General features: G+C 22.5%; 1 protein-coding gene across 3 annotated transcripts in view; it reads right to left on the bottom strand.

The window, feature by feature from the left end:
• Positions 1 to 15,464, bottom strand: part of LOC122508961 — a 126,366-nt gene that overhangs the window by 49,680 nt on the left and 61,222 nt on the right. For all 3 annotated transcript variants that reach the window (XM_043622654.1, XM_043622655.1, XM_043622656.1), the window contains one exon: positions 2,090 to 2,162. In XM_043622654.1, coding sequence (XP_043478589.1) covers positions 2,090 to 2,162 — 73 coding nt within the window. The remainder of the gene's footprint in view (positions 1 to 2,089; positions 2,163 to 15,464) is intronic.

Raw genomic sequence — 15,464 nt, 5'->3', positions numbered from 1 at the left:
CAATTATTTTCATAAATAATAAAATTCTTCTCAGGAATTCAATTATTTTTGAAAATTCTAATAAAATTCTTAGGCACTATTCAATTATTTTCATAAATAATAAAATTCATCGCAGGATTTCAATTATTTTTAATACTATTTTACAGGAATTGCTAAAAAAATTTAATAATTCGTAAAAATTTTATTTTAATTCCTCGAACAAATGAATTATTAACGAAAATGTTTTTTAAAATTCTTTGCAAGAATTTAATTATTTGAAAAAATATAAGAATTTTCCAGAGAAATTCAATTATGTAAAAAAATTCTAATAAAATCGTTCGCAAGAATTCAATTATTTTCATAAATAATTAAATTTTACTCAGGAATTCAATTATTTTTGAAAATTTTAATAAAATTGTTCAAAAGAATTCAATTGTTTTTATAAATAATAAAATTCACAGCAGGATTTCAATTATTTTTAATACAATTTTACAGGAATTGCTCAAAAAATGTAATTATTCTCACAAATTTAATTTCAATTCCTCGAAAAAATCAATTATTTACAAAAATGTTCTTTTAAATTCTTTGGAAAAATTCAATTATTTACATAAATATAAAAATTTTTAAAAGGATTCAGTTATTTTTGAATATTTTAATAAAATTGTTCAAAAAAATTCAATTGTTTTAAATACAATTTTAATTATATTTTTTTGAAATAATTCAATTATTCTTCTAGATTTTAATAAAAAATTCTTCCCAAGAATTCAATTATTTACATAAATAATTCTTCGAAAGAATTCAATTATGTCAATAACTAACAAAATTATTCCTGAAAATTCAATTATTTTAAAAAATTCTAATAAAATTCTTTGCAAAATTCAATTATTTTTATAAATAACAATATTCATCACAAGAATTCAATTATTTTCAAAAGAAATAAATTACCTCTTTGAAATCCAATTCATTTAAAAAATTCTATTAAAATCTATCGCAAGCATTTAATTATTTTCATAAATAATGAAATGCTTTTGATGAATTTAATTATTTTCAATAAAATGTTATAAAATAGCACACAGACATTTAATTATTCTCAAAAATTTTACTATAATCTTTGGAAAATTACTACTTTTTTTTAGTTTGAAATCTACTTTTTTGCTAATTTTTTAAAATCACTTTACGATTTATTAGAAATTTTTAATTTATTATTATTTTTATTTACTTATTATTCATTTATTTATTACTATTTTTATTACTATTCAAATTTATTAACTTATTTTAATAAAAAAACTGAACCTGGTAGAAAATCGACAGTTCGGTTGTATTTATATCCCGTCGCATCTATATTCCGCTTGAGAGAGAGTTTTGCGCTATCTGGACGGACACTTTCGGAATTACTATGGCGCGAAATTCAAATTTAATAAAACAAAAAAGCAAATTAATAGCAACTTATAAAGAAATATGAAAGAATAACTAATAAAAAAATAAAATAACAAGAAAATAACTGTAAAACAATATTGAAATAATAATGAAAAAATTAAATAATAATAAAAAATTGAAATAATGATAAAAAAGTGAAAAAATAATTTAAAAAAAATAAAATAATTAACTGACAATTAACTGATTTGTAAATACATATCGAATTGTTGAATTTCTTGGTTTTGTTTTAAAAAAAGATGCCGTTAATTTCCTTATCTTTAGAGAGAGAACAGTAAATTAGTAAATAGCTTCAATCGCAAACGATGTGTGTTGCCACACATAGAACGGAAGTTTGCAAGCGATAGTTTGCGATCGACACGGTAAACGAGTTTAATTATTCTTTGGTTTAACGGACCTGCTCTCCGACCCTGACCATTCTTTATCAGAGGGAATATATACACATGACTTCCGCTGATACAGTTCCTTTGTTGATTGTCAACCATGAGGCAAGATATTCAAATTCTCACACGGATGTTTAGCAACAAAATACAATTAATCGAAAAAAAATAGTAAAAACAGAAATAATAACAAAATAAAAACATTAATAAATAAAAACAAAAAATAAAAAAACAATTTTTAAAATTTTTTTTTAAAATTAATTTATAATTTTTTTGCATAAAAATAAATTTCTCACCTTCTCCGATTGCAGGCCTCTGGGTTTGACGACAAGCAGCTCCTCCTCGGCATTTGGAGCCATGTCCGACTCGCTGCAACAAAAAAAAAGAGAGAAAAAATGATGATTAGCACTTTATTTTGATACCTTCCTTATTGCAATTCCCGAACGTTAACGGTCAAATGATTAATTAAAATACTTTTCACTTGACGTCCATTAAAGAGATTTGTAAAAGATCTATAAAGCAGTCACGTCCTATTGGACACAAAGGGACTCGAATGCCAGTCTTTCGTATCTCTCCCGGCCTGTGGGTTATAACGAAGCCCAGGGAATCCCCTTCGTTGAATCTTCAAACGGTACATTCTTAACTCCTTCGTTTTCCGACGTTTAAAAACAAAAAAAAAAAAGAACAATTGTCAACTAATTAATACTGACGCAATATTAAAAAAACTTTTTATTCTAAATTATTTATTTAAAAAAAATTTATTTATTTAATTGAAAAATTAATTAAAACTATGAAAAAATAGGGGACTAACTTTTTTTAGCTATTATTATTATTAAAAGTAATTAAAAAATTAAATAAATTAAATAAATAATTACTTGACATGATAATTTAATTAATGTAATATTAATTAAATTAAAAGTAAAGAATTTAAAACTATTTTTTTTAAATTTCTTGTTTAGAATAAATTTTTTAAATATATATTAATTTTAGTAAGTATTCTATTAATTAGATGACAATTTATTAAATATTTTGACAGACATAAATTTGCAAAAGGGTCGTAAAGTATGAAAAGTGAAGTATTGCTGAGTATTGCGGAAGACTACGCGCACGTTCTTGGTTAATGGATATATACACACCATAGGGAACCAAATGCGCAATGATCCCATAGTAAATTCGAGAAAGAATGGCCTCATAAAGAATAAAGGCGCTTGCTCTGACTTTATCGACGTTAAACATCGGTTTTTTGAAATAAAAATGCATTTGTACGTAACTTCCCCGTTGGAAATTGCAAGAGAGCTGTCAATTGGCTAAATATTGTTCCAAGTTTGACGATGTAGGAAAAACTTAAACCTTGAATTTCAATCCTCAACCAACATTCACCCTAGATTCTAATCATAAAGAGAATTTACAACCGAAATAAACAAAATTTATTAATTTAATTTCAATTTAAAAACAGAAAAATATAATTTAATAACAGACAAAGATAAAATAAGATGATAAATAAAAAGATAATGAAACTGAAAAAAGATTTAAAAAAATTGTAAAACTAAGAATACTAACAAAAAAATAATAAAAATATCTAATAAAGAATGTGCATAATTTAATTTTTAGTTTAACATCATGTTAGTTGATCACTGATACTTATACTTCGTCTACTACTTGTCACTTGTGAGAGAGTTTTCATGCCATCTGGACGGACACTTTTAGAGTTAAAATGGCGCGAAATTCAAATTTAACAAAGATAAATTTTGTTAAAGAATAAATTATCTAAAAATACTTCTGAATTGTTTGATAAATAATTAATTTTTTAATTTTATTTTAAATATTATTGTTTTTATTTTGATAAGAATAATAATTATTTTTATTTTGATAAGAATAATAATTATTTTTATTTTAATAAGAATAATAATTATTTTTATTTTAATAAGAATAATAATTATTTTTATTTATCATTTATAAAACTTTACAAAATACAATGTTAATTGTTCATTAATATTTATACTTCGTCTATAACATATCACTTGTGAGAGAGTTTTCATGCCATCTGGACGGACACTTTTAAAGTCAAAATGGCGCGAAATTCAAATTTAACAAAAAATCAAATTTTCTAAAAAGACTTCTTTAAATCACAGTCCTAAATTCTTTGCTAAATAATTAATAAGTAAAAATAAAAGTAAAAAACTACAACTATAAATAATTAATAACTATTTTTTTAATAGTTAATTAATAGTTATTAATTATTTAGTTTAACAATTCTTTGATAACTATATACAAAATACAACATCATTCGCGTAAAATCAGAAATAGAAAATTCAAGCGCGTCACATTATTTTGCAATGCGGCAATAAAATTACATGAGAAGTTAAATGCAAGCTTTTCACATATCTCGTGGAGCCGCGCATATTGAGTAATAAATCATTTCGCAAAATGCGAATTTACGACATGAACACAATTGTCATTTTGATATTCCAGAAATATTCCTTCATCGTTTCCGAGTGTTTATGTATATAAATAATTTTTTTTCCACAATAAAGAGACAGTTACAAGTTAGGTATTTAAGTGAATACCGTTAAGTTTAATGTTCCAACAAATATGTGACAAGCAGGTTTTCTGTCACTTTACGAAAAAAAAAAAATGTTCAACGTCACGTTCGTAAGCCTTCCACATTCATGAAATGCTTATAAAATTTGCAGTGCAGAGAATTGAGGACCTTGAAGATTTCGGTGATAATTTAATTATCCCCTTGTCGTCTCTTTTTTGACAATTTTTTTTTATTTTTTCATCATGGAAATGAAATTTTTTTTTAAACTTGGTATTTATTTTGAATAATTACTTTCACTCTTTTCTAGATTTCAACTTGTTATTTATTCTAATAGTTACTTTTACTTTATTTATTTGTTTATTTTTACTTATTTATTTTATTTTTTTTCTAGATTCTAACTTGGTATTTATTACAATCATTACTTTTACGGTTTAATTAATTTTATAGAAAATTAATTTTTTTATTAATATTATATATTTATATTAATTAATTAATTAAACAACAATTAAACAACGGTTCATCTAATTACAACAATTACTTTTACTCTTTTCTTAGTTTTTAGTCAGATTTACTTTCTTGTTTCCTTAAATTTGAATTTCGCGCCTTTAGTAATTGCGAAAGTGTCCGTCCAGATGGCGTAAAATTCTCTCACAAGCGGAATAGACGCAACGGGGTATATATACCACCGAACTGTCGATTTTCTATCAGGTTCAGTTTTTTTTAATAAAATAAGTTAATAAATTTAAATAGTAATAGAAATAATAATAAGTAAATAAATAATTAGTAAATAAAGATAATAATAAATGAATAAATGAAAAAAATAATAAGAAATGGATCAATCCTCGGTTGAAAATAATCCCTTGAGTGATTAAAATCTCAATTAATTATAGAAATTATTCCTATTGTTTCAGAAAATAATAGGAAAATCCGATAAAAAATTCCCTATACGATTAATCAAAGATAATAAATAAATTCAATAAAACTGGATCAAAATAAATTATCATTACACGATTAGAATTAAATATATAATTCTTTATCGGGCCCAAGTCACATCGTGATCAAATTTACAGTACTTATCTTATGAAAAGAAACTCGAGTTCTTGGTATATACTTAATTCAATTCTTCGTGGTCTCTCTGTTAAATAAACGAGTTTGCTTAGTATACATATAAAGAGAAGGAGATGGTATATCCGAGGGCCTCCCATACGTATATGTTTACATCCGATTTGCGATATAAAAAATAAAATAAAGAAAGAAAAAAAGGAAAAAAACTCAACGAAGGTAATGTCGAATCATTAGTATCGGAATCTAAAGATTAGACTTGCCCCACTAGTATATAAGCAAAATTGCCGTCTTATTCTCGCAGGTCTTTTATGGAGTTGAATGCTCCCGAAGATGCAGGAAGTCTCCCGATAAGTAGACGAATCGAGGATCGTTCCCTAAGGCGAACCTTGGTTTCAATCTAGATCGATCGTTTTCTCTTACTCTTTTCAAGTGTCCAATGAGAAATGCACGATTGCGGAAAATTTGCATTTTTATCCCTTATTTCCCCCTCGAAAAGAAAAAGGGAACAAAAATTTTAGATAGAAATATAAAGCTTATTGGTATTCTTAACCATAATAATAACAATGGTGATAATAATAATAACGATAATAATAACACAGAAAAAACGATAAACTAATTTTAAGAAACGCCTACTTAAAATTAAATTATCGTTTTTTCTGTGAATAATTCTATAAATAATAAAAATAATAATAATAATAATAATAATAATAATAATAATAATAATAATAATAATAATAATAATAATAAAAAATAATAAAATGGGCATTAATCTACTTTTAGTTTATTTACACAACAATCTTAATTCATCACTGATACTTATACTCCGTCTACTACTTGTCACTTGTGAGAGAGCTTTCATGCCATCTGGACGGACGCATTCAGAGTTACAATGGCGGGAAATTCAAATTTTAAAAGATAAATTTAAATAAAAAAAACAAATTATCTAAAAATACTTTGATAAATAATTAATAACTAATAAGAATATTATTATAAAACATGAAGATATCGATAACTCCGAGTCTTCGCCTCGAAGTTATCGATTTCTTTATGTCTTCTAATAATTAAAGATGAGCGAGTAATAAAATTATTATTTTATATTATAATATATAAGAATAGTTTTAATTTAACTTCTTCAAAATTATTTTCATCATTTTAATTCAAGTATTATTTTCTACAATTTCTAAATAAAATTCTTTTTTAAATTAATTATTTTTAATATAATTTTTGATAAAGTTCTTTGAGAATTTTCAAATCCATTTGTTTACAATTTAATTTAACTTAAAATTTCGATTAATAACATTTTTAAGAATATATTACATTTTTCGAGGAAGTAGATTGAATTTGTATTAAAAATAATTGAAATTCTGCAACGAGTTTTATTATTTATGAAAATAATTGAATTATTGCGAAGAATTTTATGAAAAAGTTGCAAGCAATTGATTTTTCTTTACAAATTTATGCAAATTCTATCTTTAATAATTGAATTCCTGTGAAATTTTCATTATTTTTAGAAAATAATTGCATTTTCGTGTAGAACTTTGTCAAAATAATTTTTTAAATCATTAAATTCTTTTGGGAAATTTTATTAAAATAATAGATATATAAAAATTATTGAATTAAGAACAAAATTTTGAAAGTAATTAAAATTTTGCAATGAATTTAATTATATTTTAGAAAATAATTGAATTTTACTAATTTTGAAAATAATTTCATTCTTGTGCTGAATATTGCTATTTTTGAAAATAATTGACTTCCTCCGAATGATCCCGAGTCGAAATTTAAGCCCTACTTTCACCCTGAATTTTCAGGGTCTATTGAGTGTTAGGAGTAGTAAAGTAGGGTCTAATTCTAATACGATTAGACCCTACTTTGACTCCCAAAATAGGCTGAAATTTGCCAATCTTCCATTTGGAGAAGCAAAGGAGGGTCTACTTCTAAGAAACCTATACCGTACTTTTAAAACTCGTAGACCCTACTTTCATACTCCTAGACCCTACATTCTAAAAGAAAATTTAGAATTATTTTTTAATGCATTACTTGAAACACTGCAAATGCAAAAAGTACTCCAAATTCATAAATACTGATGTGTTTTATAGCGTCTATATACACTTCGTGTATATAGACGCTATAAAACACATAAAATTCCACTTTTACTCATCCCTAGTGCTTCAATTGAATCTGAGCAAATCTTCAAATTTTTCTTTTTCTAATTGTAGGGTCTAGGAGTATGAAAGTAGGGTCTACGATGTTTAAAAGTACGGTATAGGTTTCTTAGAAGTAGACCCTCCTTTGCTTCTCCAAATGGAAGATTGGCAAATTTCAGCCTATTTTGGGAGTCAAAGGAGGGTCTAGTTTTTAAAAATTGTATTGAAATCAGACCCTACTTTACGACTGCTAAACCTGAATAAGCCCTACATTTTCAGAGGCTAAGTAGGGTCTAAATTTCGACTCGGGATTATATTATTTATAAAAATAATTAAATTCCTGAAAAGAATTTTAAAATTTATAAAAATAATTGAATTACTACGAATTTGATTTTTGCGGAAAAATTTATGCAAATACTATTTTAAATAATTACATTCCCGTGAAATTTTTATCTTTTCGGAAAATAATTGATGAATGTTATTGTGTAGAATATTATCAAAATTTTTGTTTAATAATTGAATTCTTCTGGGGAAATTTTATAAAAATAGTAGAATATTGAAAATCGTTGAATTAAGAAATATTTTTAAAAAATTTTGCCACGAATTTTTATTATAAAAAAAATTGAATTTTGCAATTAATTTTATCAAAGTTCCTGACACAATAATTGAATTTCTGCGAAGAATTTTATTAATGTTGAAAATAATTAAATTCTTGTGATGAATATTGTTCTTTATGAAAATAATTGTATTTTATAAAAATTCCTGAATATAATATTGAATTTTGACGAAGAATTTTGCTATTTATAAAAATAATTGAAATGTTGTCGAGAATTTTTTTTTTCAATTTTTAAAAGTAATTGAATTTCTGGAATGAATACTATTATTTATGAAAATAATTGAATTTTGTAATGAATTTTATTAAAATTTCTGAAAATAATTGAATTTTCTCGAAGAATTTTCCTATTTATTTATAAAGATAATTAAAATGGTGGCAACAATTTTTTTTAGTTTTTTTTTAAATAATTGAATTTTTGCAAAAGAATTTTATTAATTTTGAAAATAATTTGAATTCTTGTGACGAATATTGTTATTTATAAAAGTTATTGAATTTTTCAATGAGTTTTATAAAAATTTCTGAGTATAATTGAATTTTGACGAAGAATTTTGCTATTTATAAAGATAATTTAAATGTTGAAAATTTTTTTTTAATTTTTAAAAATAATTAAATGTCTGCAATGAATTTTAATATTTATTAAGATAGTTGAATTTTTTCAAAGAATTGCATTAAAATTTTTAAAATTGAAACTAATTTCAACAGAATTGAAACTAAAATTTAAAAAAAAACAAAAAGACAAAAATTTAGAGTTTTTTTATAAATTCTAAATATTTATTTTTTTCCAGTACTTTTAATAAAAATCCCTGACTTTTCCCTGATTTCCTTGACTTGTGTCAACCCTGTAGTTAAACTCCTTCTACTACTTGTCACTTGTGAGAGAGTTTTCATGCCATCTGGACGGACATTTTCAGAGTTATAATGGCGCGAAATTCAAATTTCGTGAAAAATGAAGACAACATTTTTCTTAATAATAAAATAAATAAGAATAAAGTAATTAAGAATAAAATAATTAAGAATAAAATAAATAAGAATAAAATTAAAAAAATAAAGTAAATAAACATAACATAAAAAAAATAAAGGATAGAAAAAGTAAAAGAAAAATAAGATTAAAACTCTTCTAAATTCTTTCGCAAGAGCCAAGAGATTTTTCGGCCATTTCTCTTAAATATCGAACGACGGCAAAAATAAAAAGCAAAAGACGACTTAAAAAAACAATGTTTTAAGAGCACCGCTCGTTTCGCATATATTGCTTATTAGCACCATAAAGTAAAGCGATAGTTCAAGGTAAATTACAGAGTTTATACCAGACAACGAACACAAGGTTATACATAGGCACACGGCATCAGTAATTACCGCCTCTCTTTCTCTCCTTCTCTCTCTTTCTCTACATGTATACGAGTCGCGGTGAATTTCTATAAATTTTACACGTTTATATACGTTAATATGCGCATATATACCGCTGGGTTATATGATAATCGGTCTATTCTTTCTACGTAAAGTATATTGCTTTTGTACAACAAAACGACTTTTAACGGTTGCAACTCTTTAAAATTCTAACAAAACGCTTCATCCATAAAGTTTGCAATATAGCTGCCGTGTATACAGTGCGCTCCTCTTTTATTATATTATTATTTTCCTTCGCTTCAGTGTTTACCACCTTTACATTTGACGCACTGCTGGAGTCTTTTTTTGCTTTTAATAATTTTTACAAGACCAAAATAATAATGTAGTCTCTCTAATACATTGTTAGGAGGGGAAAAAATTTATAATAATTAATCGTTTAAATTAAACGTTACATTATAATTGAGAATCTTGTAATTTAATTATTTTCATATGCCGTTTTTAAAGCCGTACTGTTTTAATTGTATGAATTTTTAAATTGCGGTTAGAAAAATTTTTCTACTGAGAACATATTTTACATACTGAATTACATATTATGAACAACAGTTTCTGTGAATTGAATAAATTTTTGTGTATTTTAATAGACAGATGGTTAGAAGAGATGATTGTTTTTTAATTGGAATACTTTTTTTCTTAATTTCTTTCTAGGAAAGATTTTTTTAATTTTTGCTGTACTTATTCACTAATATAGTAAATAATAATCTTTTATTTATTACGAGTTTTTATCTGGTACCTTTTTATCTTTTCTACTTTTAGAATATTTATTTTAATATCTTTTTTTTAATGTAGAATTCAAAAATTAATTTTTTGAAACTTATTCATATCACTAATTAGTTTAAATTTTTACTAATTCAAATTTAGAGAATTAAAGTTTTTGAACAATTTTTACAAAAAAAATTTATAATTATTTATGTTTATTTATTTTACATAATTTTGCATTAATAATGAATTTTTTTTATTTCTAATTTTCGTAATAAAACTATTATAATATTTGTTATAAAACTTATATTATTTGTAACTTTTATAATTTATAATTTGAAATAATTTATAATTCTTACAAAGAATTTCATTGAAATTTTTGTGAATAATGAAATTTTTTTGAGAAAGTCAATTAAAAATTGAAATTGTATTGAAAATAATTGAATTCTTATAAAGAATTTTATCAAAAATTTTGAAAACAATTGCAACTTTTACAAAGATTTTTATTATTTATGAATATAATTTAATTCCTGCAAAAAATTTTAAAAAACATTTTGAAAATAATTGTATTTCGGAGAAGACTTTCATTGAAATTTGTAAAATTAATTCAATTCGGGCAAAAAAATTTAATTAAAATTCTAATGAAAATAATTGAATCCCTGCAAAGAATTTTAATGTTTATAAAATTAATTGAATTCTTGCGAAGAAATTTATTAAAATTTTGTGAAGTTATTAAATTTTTTCAAGGAATTTTATTAAAATTTTTAAAAATAATGACATTCTTTCGAGAAAGTCAATTAAAAATTGAAATTGTATTGAAAATAGTCAAATTCTTATGCAGAATTTTATAAAAATTTTGAATATAATTCAAACTTTTACGAAAATTTTTATTATTTATAAAAATAATTGAATTCTTGCAAAGAATTTTATTAAAAATTTTTGAAAATAATTGAATAATTTTAAAGAATTTTATCAAAATCTTTTATAATAATTGACTTTCTGCGTTAATTTTACTATTTTGGAAAAGAAATAGATTTTTTCAAAGTATTTAATTAAATGTTTTTCTTATAAAAAATTTTATTGAAATAATTAAAAATAATCAAACTTTGGATAGAATTTTATTAAAATTCTTTAAAAAAATTATTTTTCAGCGATGAATTTGATTAATTATATGAAAATAATTTAATGCTCCTAAATAATTTTATTAAAATTTTTCAAAGTAACTGAGTTTCTGTGAAGAATTTTATTAAAATTTTCGATAATAATTTAATTTTTATGAGGAAGTTAATAAAAATTCTATTGGAAATATTTCAATTTTTTATAAAAAATTTAATCAAAATTTTTCAAAATAATTGAATTTCTGCAAAAAATGTTATTATTTAGGAAACGAATTTAATTTTTTCAAATTAAATTTTTGCCTTATAAAGAATTTTATTTAAATTTTTCAAAATAATCAAACTTTGGGAAGAATTTTATTAAAAGTATTTAAAATAATTAATTTTCTGCCAATTATAATTTGGTTGGTTATGAAAATAATTTGATACTCATAAATAATTTAAAAAAAAATTTTCAAAAGTAATTGAGTTTCTGTGAAGAATTTTATTAAAATTTTCGATAATAATTAAATTTTTATGAGAAAGTTAATTAAAATTCTAATGGAAAATATTTCAATTTTTCATAAAATATTTAATTAGAATTTTTCAAAATAATTGAATTTTGGCGAAGAATTTTATCGAATTTAAAAAAAATTGAATTCTTGTGAAAAATTTTTTAAACATTTTATTGAAAATAATTGAATTCTTATGAAGAATTTTATGAAAAATTTTGAAAATAATTGAATCTTTTAAGAAGATTTTTATTATTTATGAAAATAATTGAATTCTTTCAAAAATTGTATTATTTATGAAAATAATTGAATTCTTTCAAAAATTTTATTATTTATGAAAATAATTGAATACCTGCAAAAAATTGTATTATTTATGAAAATAATTGAATTATTGGAAAAAAATTTATAAAAAATTTGTAAATAATTGAATTTCTATGAAATTTTTATTATTTATGAAAATAATTAAATGTTTGCGTAGAACTTTATAAAAATTTTGTTTTCCTTGAATAATTGAATTCTTATGAAAATTTTATAAAAATAAGAAGATTTTGAAAATCATTGAATTCAGAAAAGTTTTTTGAAAATATTTGAAATTTCGCAAAGAATTTTAATAAAGTTTTTAAAAATAATTGAATTTTGCAGAAGAATTTTATTATTTTTAAGGATAATTGAAATTTAAAGGAGAATTTTTAAAAGTGTTTGAAAAGAATTAAATTTCTACAATCACTTGGAATTTCTTCAAAATTCAATTTTCTTTAGTGTTTTTAATTAAAATTTTTCTTTAAAATTGAGAAGTAAATAATAGTTAATAATGAGAAGTAAATAATAATTAATAATGAGAAGTAAATAATAATTATTAATGAGAAGTAAATAATAATTAATAATGAGAAATAAGTAATTGTTAATATTGAGAGAAAAATAATAATTAATATTGAAAAGTAAACGGTAATTAATGAAAAAAAGTAAACAACAATAAATTAACACAAAGAAGAAGAAGAAGAAGAAGAAGAAGAAGAAGAAGAAGAAGAAGAGGGATAAAATACAGAGAAGAAGAAATACAAGATATAGACCTGATAAATATTATTTTATATGATGTTATATGATGCGCTTTTCTGAAATAGGAAATGGTGTCTGGCTTCTAAATAAGAATATGTTTCTTTGCAAAGTCGATTGCAAGAGGGAATGAAACTGGTTTTTCAAAAATTTCAATTAGCACTTGATCTCGCATAGCAATGGGTAGTTCTTGTGTAGTTGCTGAGTAACTATGCAAGAACATCATTGCCAACAACAACACCTGCTGAGGGTCCAATAGTTTATGGAACAACGGTCATACATACTCTCTCACAAGGAAAAATATTAAACAAGAAACTCAAACTGGAAATTGAAATCACTTTTATAATATTACGTTTTATTCAACTATACATATGTATACTTTTCCATTAACCATCATCACTTCAAGAAAAAAAAAAAAAGAAAAAAAAGAAAAAAAAGACTTTCAAAACTATCGAATAGCAAATGATGAGATAAAACTCTAAATAATTGTATATACAATATTATATTTTAAAAGTTGAAAGAAGAAAATTTCAAGCAATTGGAATGTTAACGATCTTATTTAAAACCAAGAACGCATCACTTGCACGACCAATTAAAATACACTGTCAAATTTTATTGAATCAAGATTCAATTTTCAATGTATATTTTAATAGAAAATGAAAATAATACAAGAATCAGACAAAACTGGATCGATTTCATTAAAACAAATTAAAATATATTCGTCCTTGTAGAGATTACTTTTTTTTAGAGAGAGAGATGAGAGTAAAGAGAGAAAAAGGAGGGAAGATTAGTCGATAACTGCTTCTTCTTTCGTTTGAGAAAAAGAGGAGAGAAAAAAAAGGATAAATTGATTCCAGTAGCTTGTGAATGGAATGTGATTCAGAGCTGATAAGAAACTTATACTGGAATATTTTTCAAATTTTCGGAATTTTCTTAATTCATTATTTTTATCTTTATTTCTCAATGGTATATATATATTTATTGCAATTATTCTCGAGAACTTGTATACCATAAGTTTAAAAAGAAGTTCTTTTAGAGAGAATTGCTTTTATCATTTTTACACAATTTCTACGAATATTATTATTAAAATTACTATTCTCATTATTATTTACAATTATTATTTACTATTACTATTAATATTATTATTATCATTAATTATTATTATTATTGTTACTATTATTAATTTTTATTTTTATTATTTTACAACAATACTATTATTGTTGTTAGGTATTATTTTTACAACTTTTATTAATTATTATTTTTATTGTAATTATAATTATTATTAATAATTATTAATAATAATAATTAATAATTATTAATAATTTAATAACCATTATTTAATAATAATCATTGCTGTTATTATTACTGTCATTTTTCGATATTTAAACATTGGATAAATTAAAGTTGAAAAAAAGTCCCTAGAAAAAATTTTGATACTAAAAAAATTCGAGTAAGAAAATCTTCTATAATTTAAATTCTTTTATTGCAAGACCAAAATATTTTCTTCAATATTGCAATGTTTTGCTATAGTAAAATATTTTAGATTTTACAGTAAAATTCTCTTTTCTGCACTTTCTTTTTTCTTTTTTTCGAGACAAAAATTTTCTCCTGAAGCAGTTATGGAGTGTAACGGTCGGCCCGCACGTTGACAAGTTGGACAGGAGATAAAGAAAGTATTAGTCAGCCGCTATTTGTCACTTATTCGTTAACATCGTAAGTTTATTTGTCACACAATTCGAAGAGTTCTCAAAATATTCCTCTTCAATTTTTTTTTTTTTGCAAATTTTTTCCCTAAAGTGTACAAAAGCAAAAACAAAACCATTTCTTTTCATAAATTGAATTAATTGCAGTACAATTTTTAATAAAAAATTTTCGGAAGAATTCAATTATTTCCAAAAATATATTTTTAATTCAATTATTTTCAAAAATATATTTTTAATTCAATTATTTTCAAAAATATATTTTTAATTCAATTATTTTCAAAAATATATTCTTAATTAATGCAATTATTCCGTGAGGTATTATTAAAATTGCATTGAAAATAATTGACAGAAAAGACATTTATAAAAAATTTTGTTAAATACGTAATTGAATTTTTTAGAAGAATTTTATTAAAATTTTTAAAAATAATTAAATTTTTACAAAATTTTTTTAATGAAATCGTATTAAAAGTATTTAAATTAATTGCAGTACAATTTTTATAAAATTTCTCGGAAGAATTCAATTACTTTTAATTTAATTATAAAATAAAACTTCACGAAAGAATTCAATTATTTCCAAAAATATATTTTTAAGTAATTGAATTCTTTCGTGAAGTTTTATTAAAATTGCATTGAAAATAATTTATTGTGATGAATTTTATTATTTATAAAAATCATTAAATTCTTGAGAAGAATATTATTATTTATGAGAATAATGAAATTCTTTAAAAAAATTTTATTAAAAATTTTTAAAAAGTAATTGAATTTGTGAGAAGAATTCTATTAAAACTTTTAAAAATAATTGAACTCTTTCAAAAAATTTTATTAAAATTTTTAAAATTAAT

The sequence above is a fragment of the Leptopilina heterotoma genome, unplaced genomic scaffold, assembly GCF_015476425.1.
Source record: "Leptopilina heterotoma isolate Lh14 unplaced genomic scaffold, ASM1547642v1 Lhet_59, whole genome shotgun sequence".
In the NCBI taxonomy this organism is placed as follows: domain Eukaryota; kingdom Metazoa; phylum Arthropoda; class Insecta; order Hymenoptera; family Figitidae; genus Leptopilina; species Leptopilina heterotoma.
Note: the sequence above shows the minus strand (reverse complement) of the source record. Positions and strands in the feature narration are given on the sequence as shown.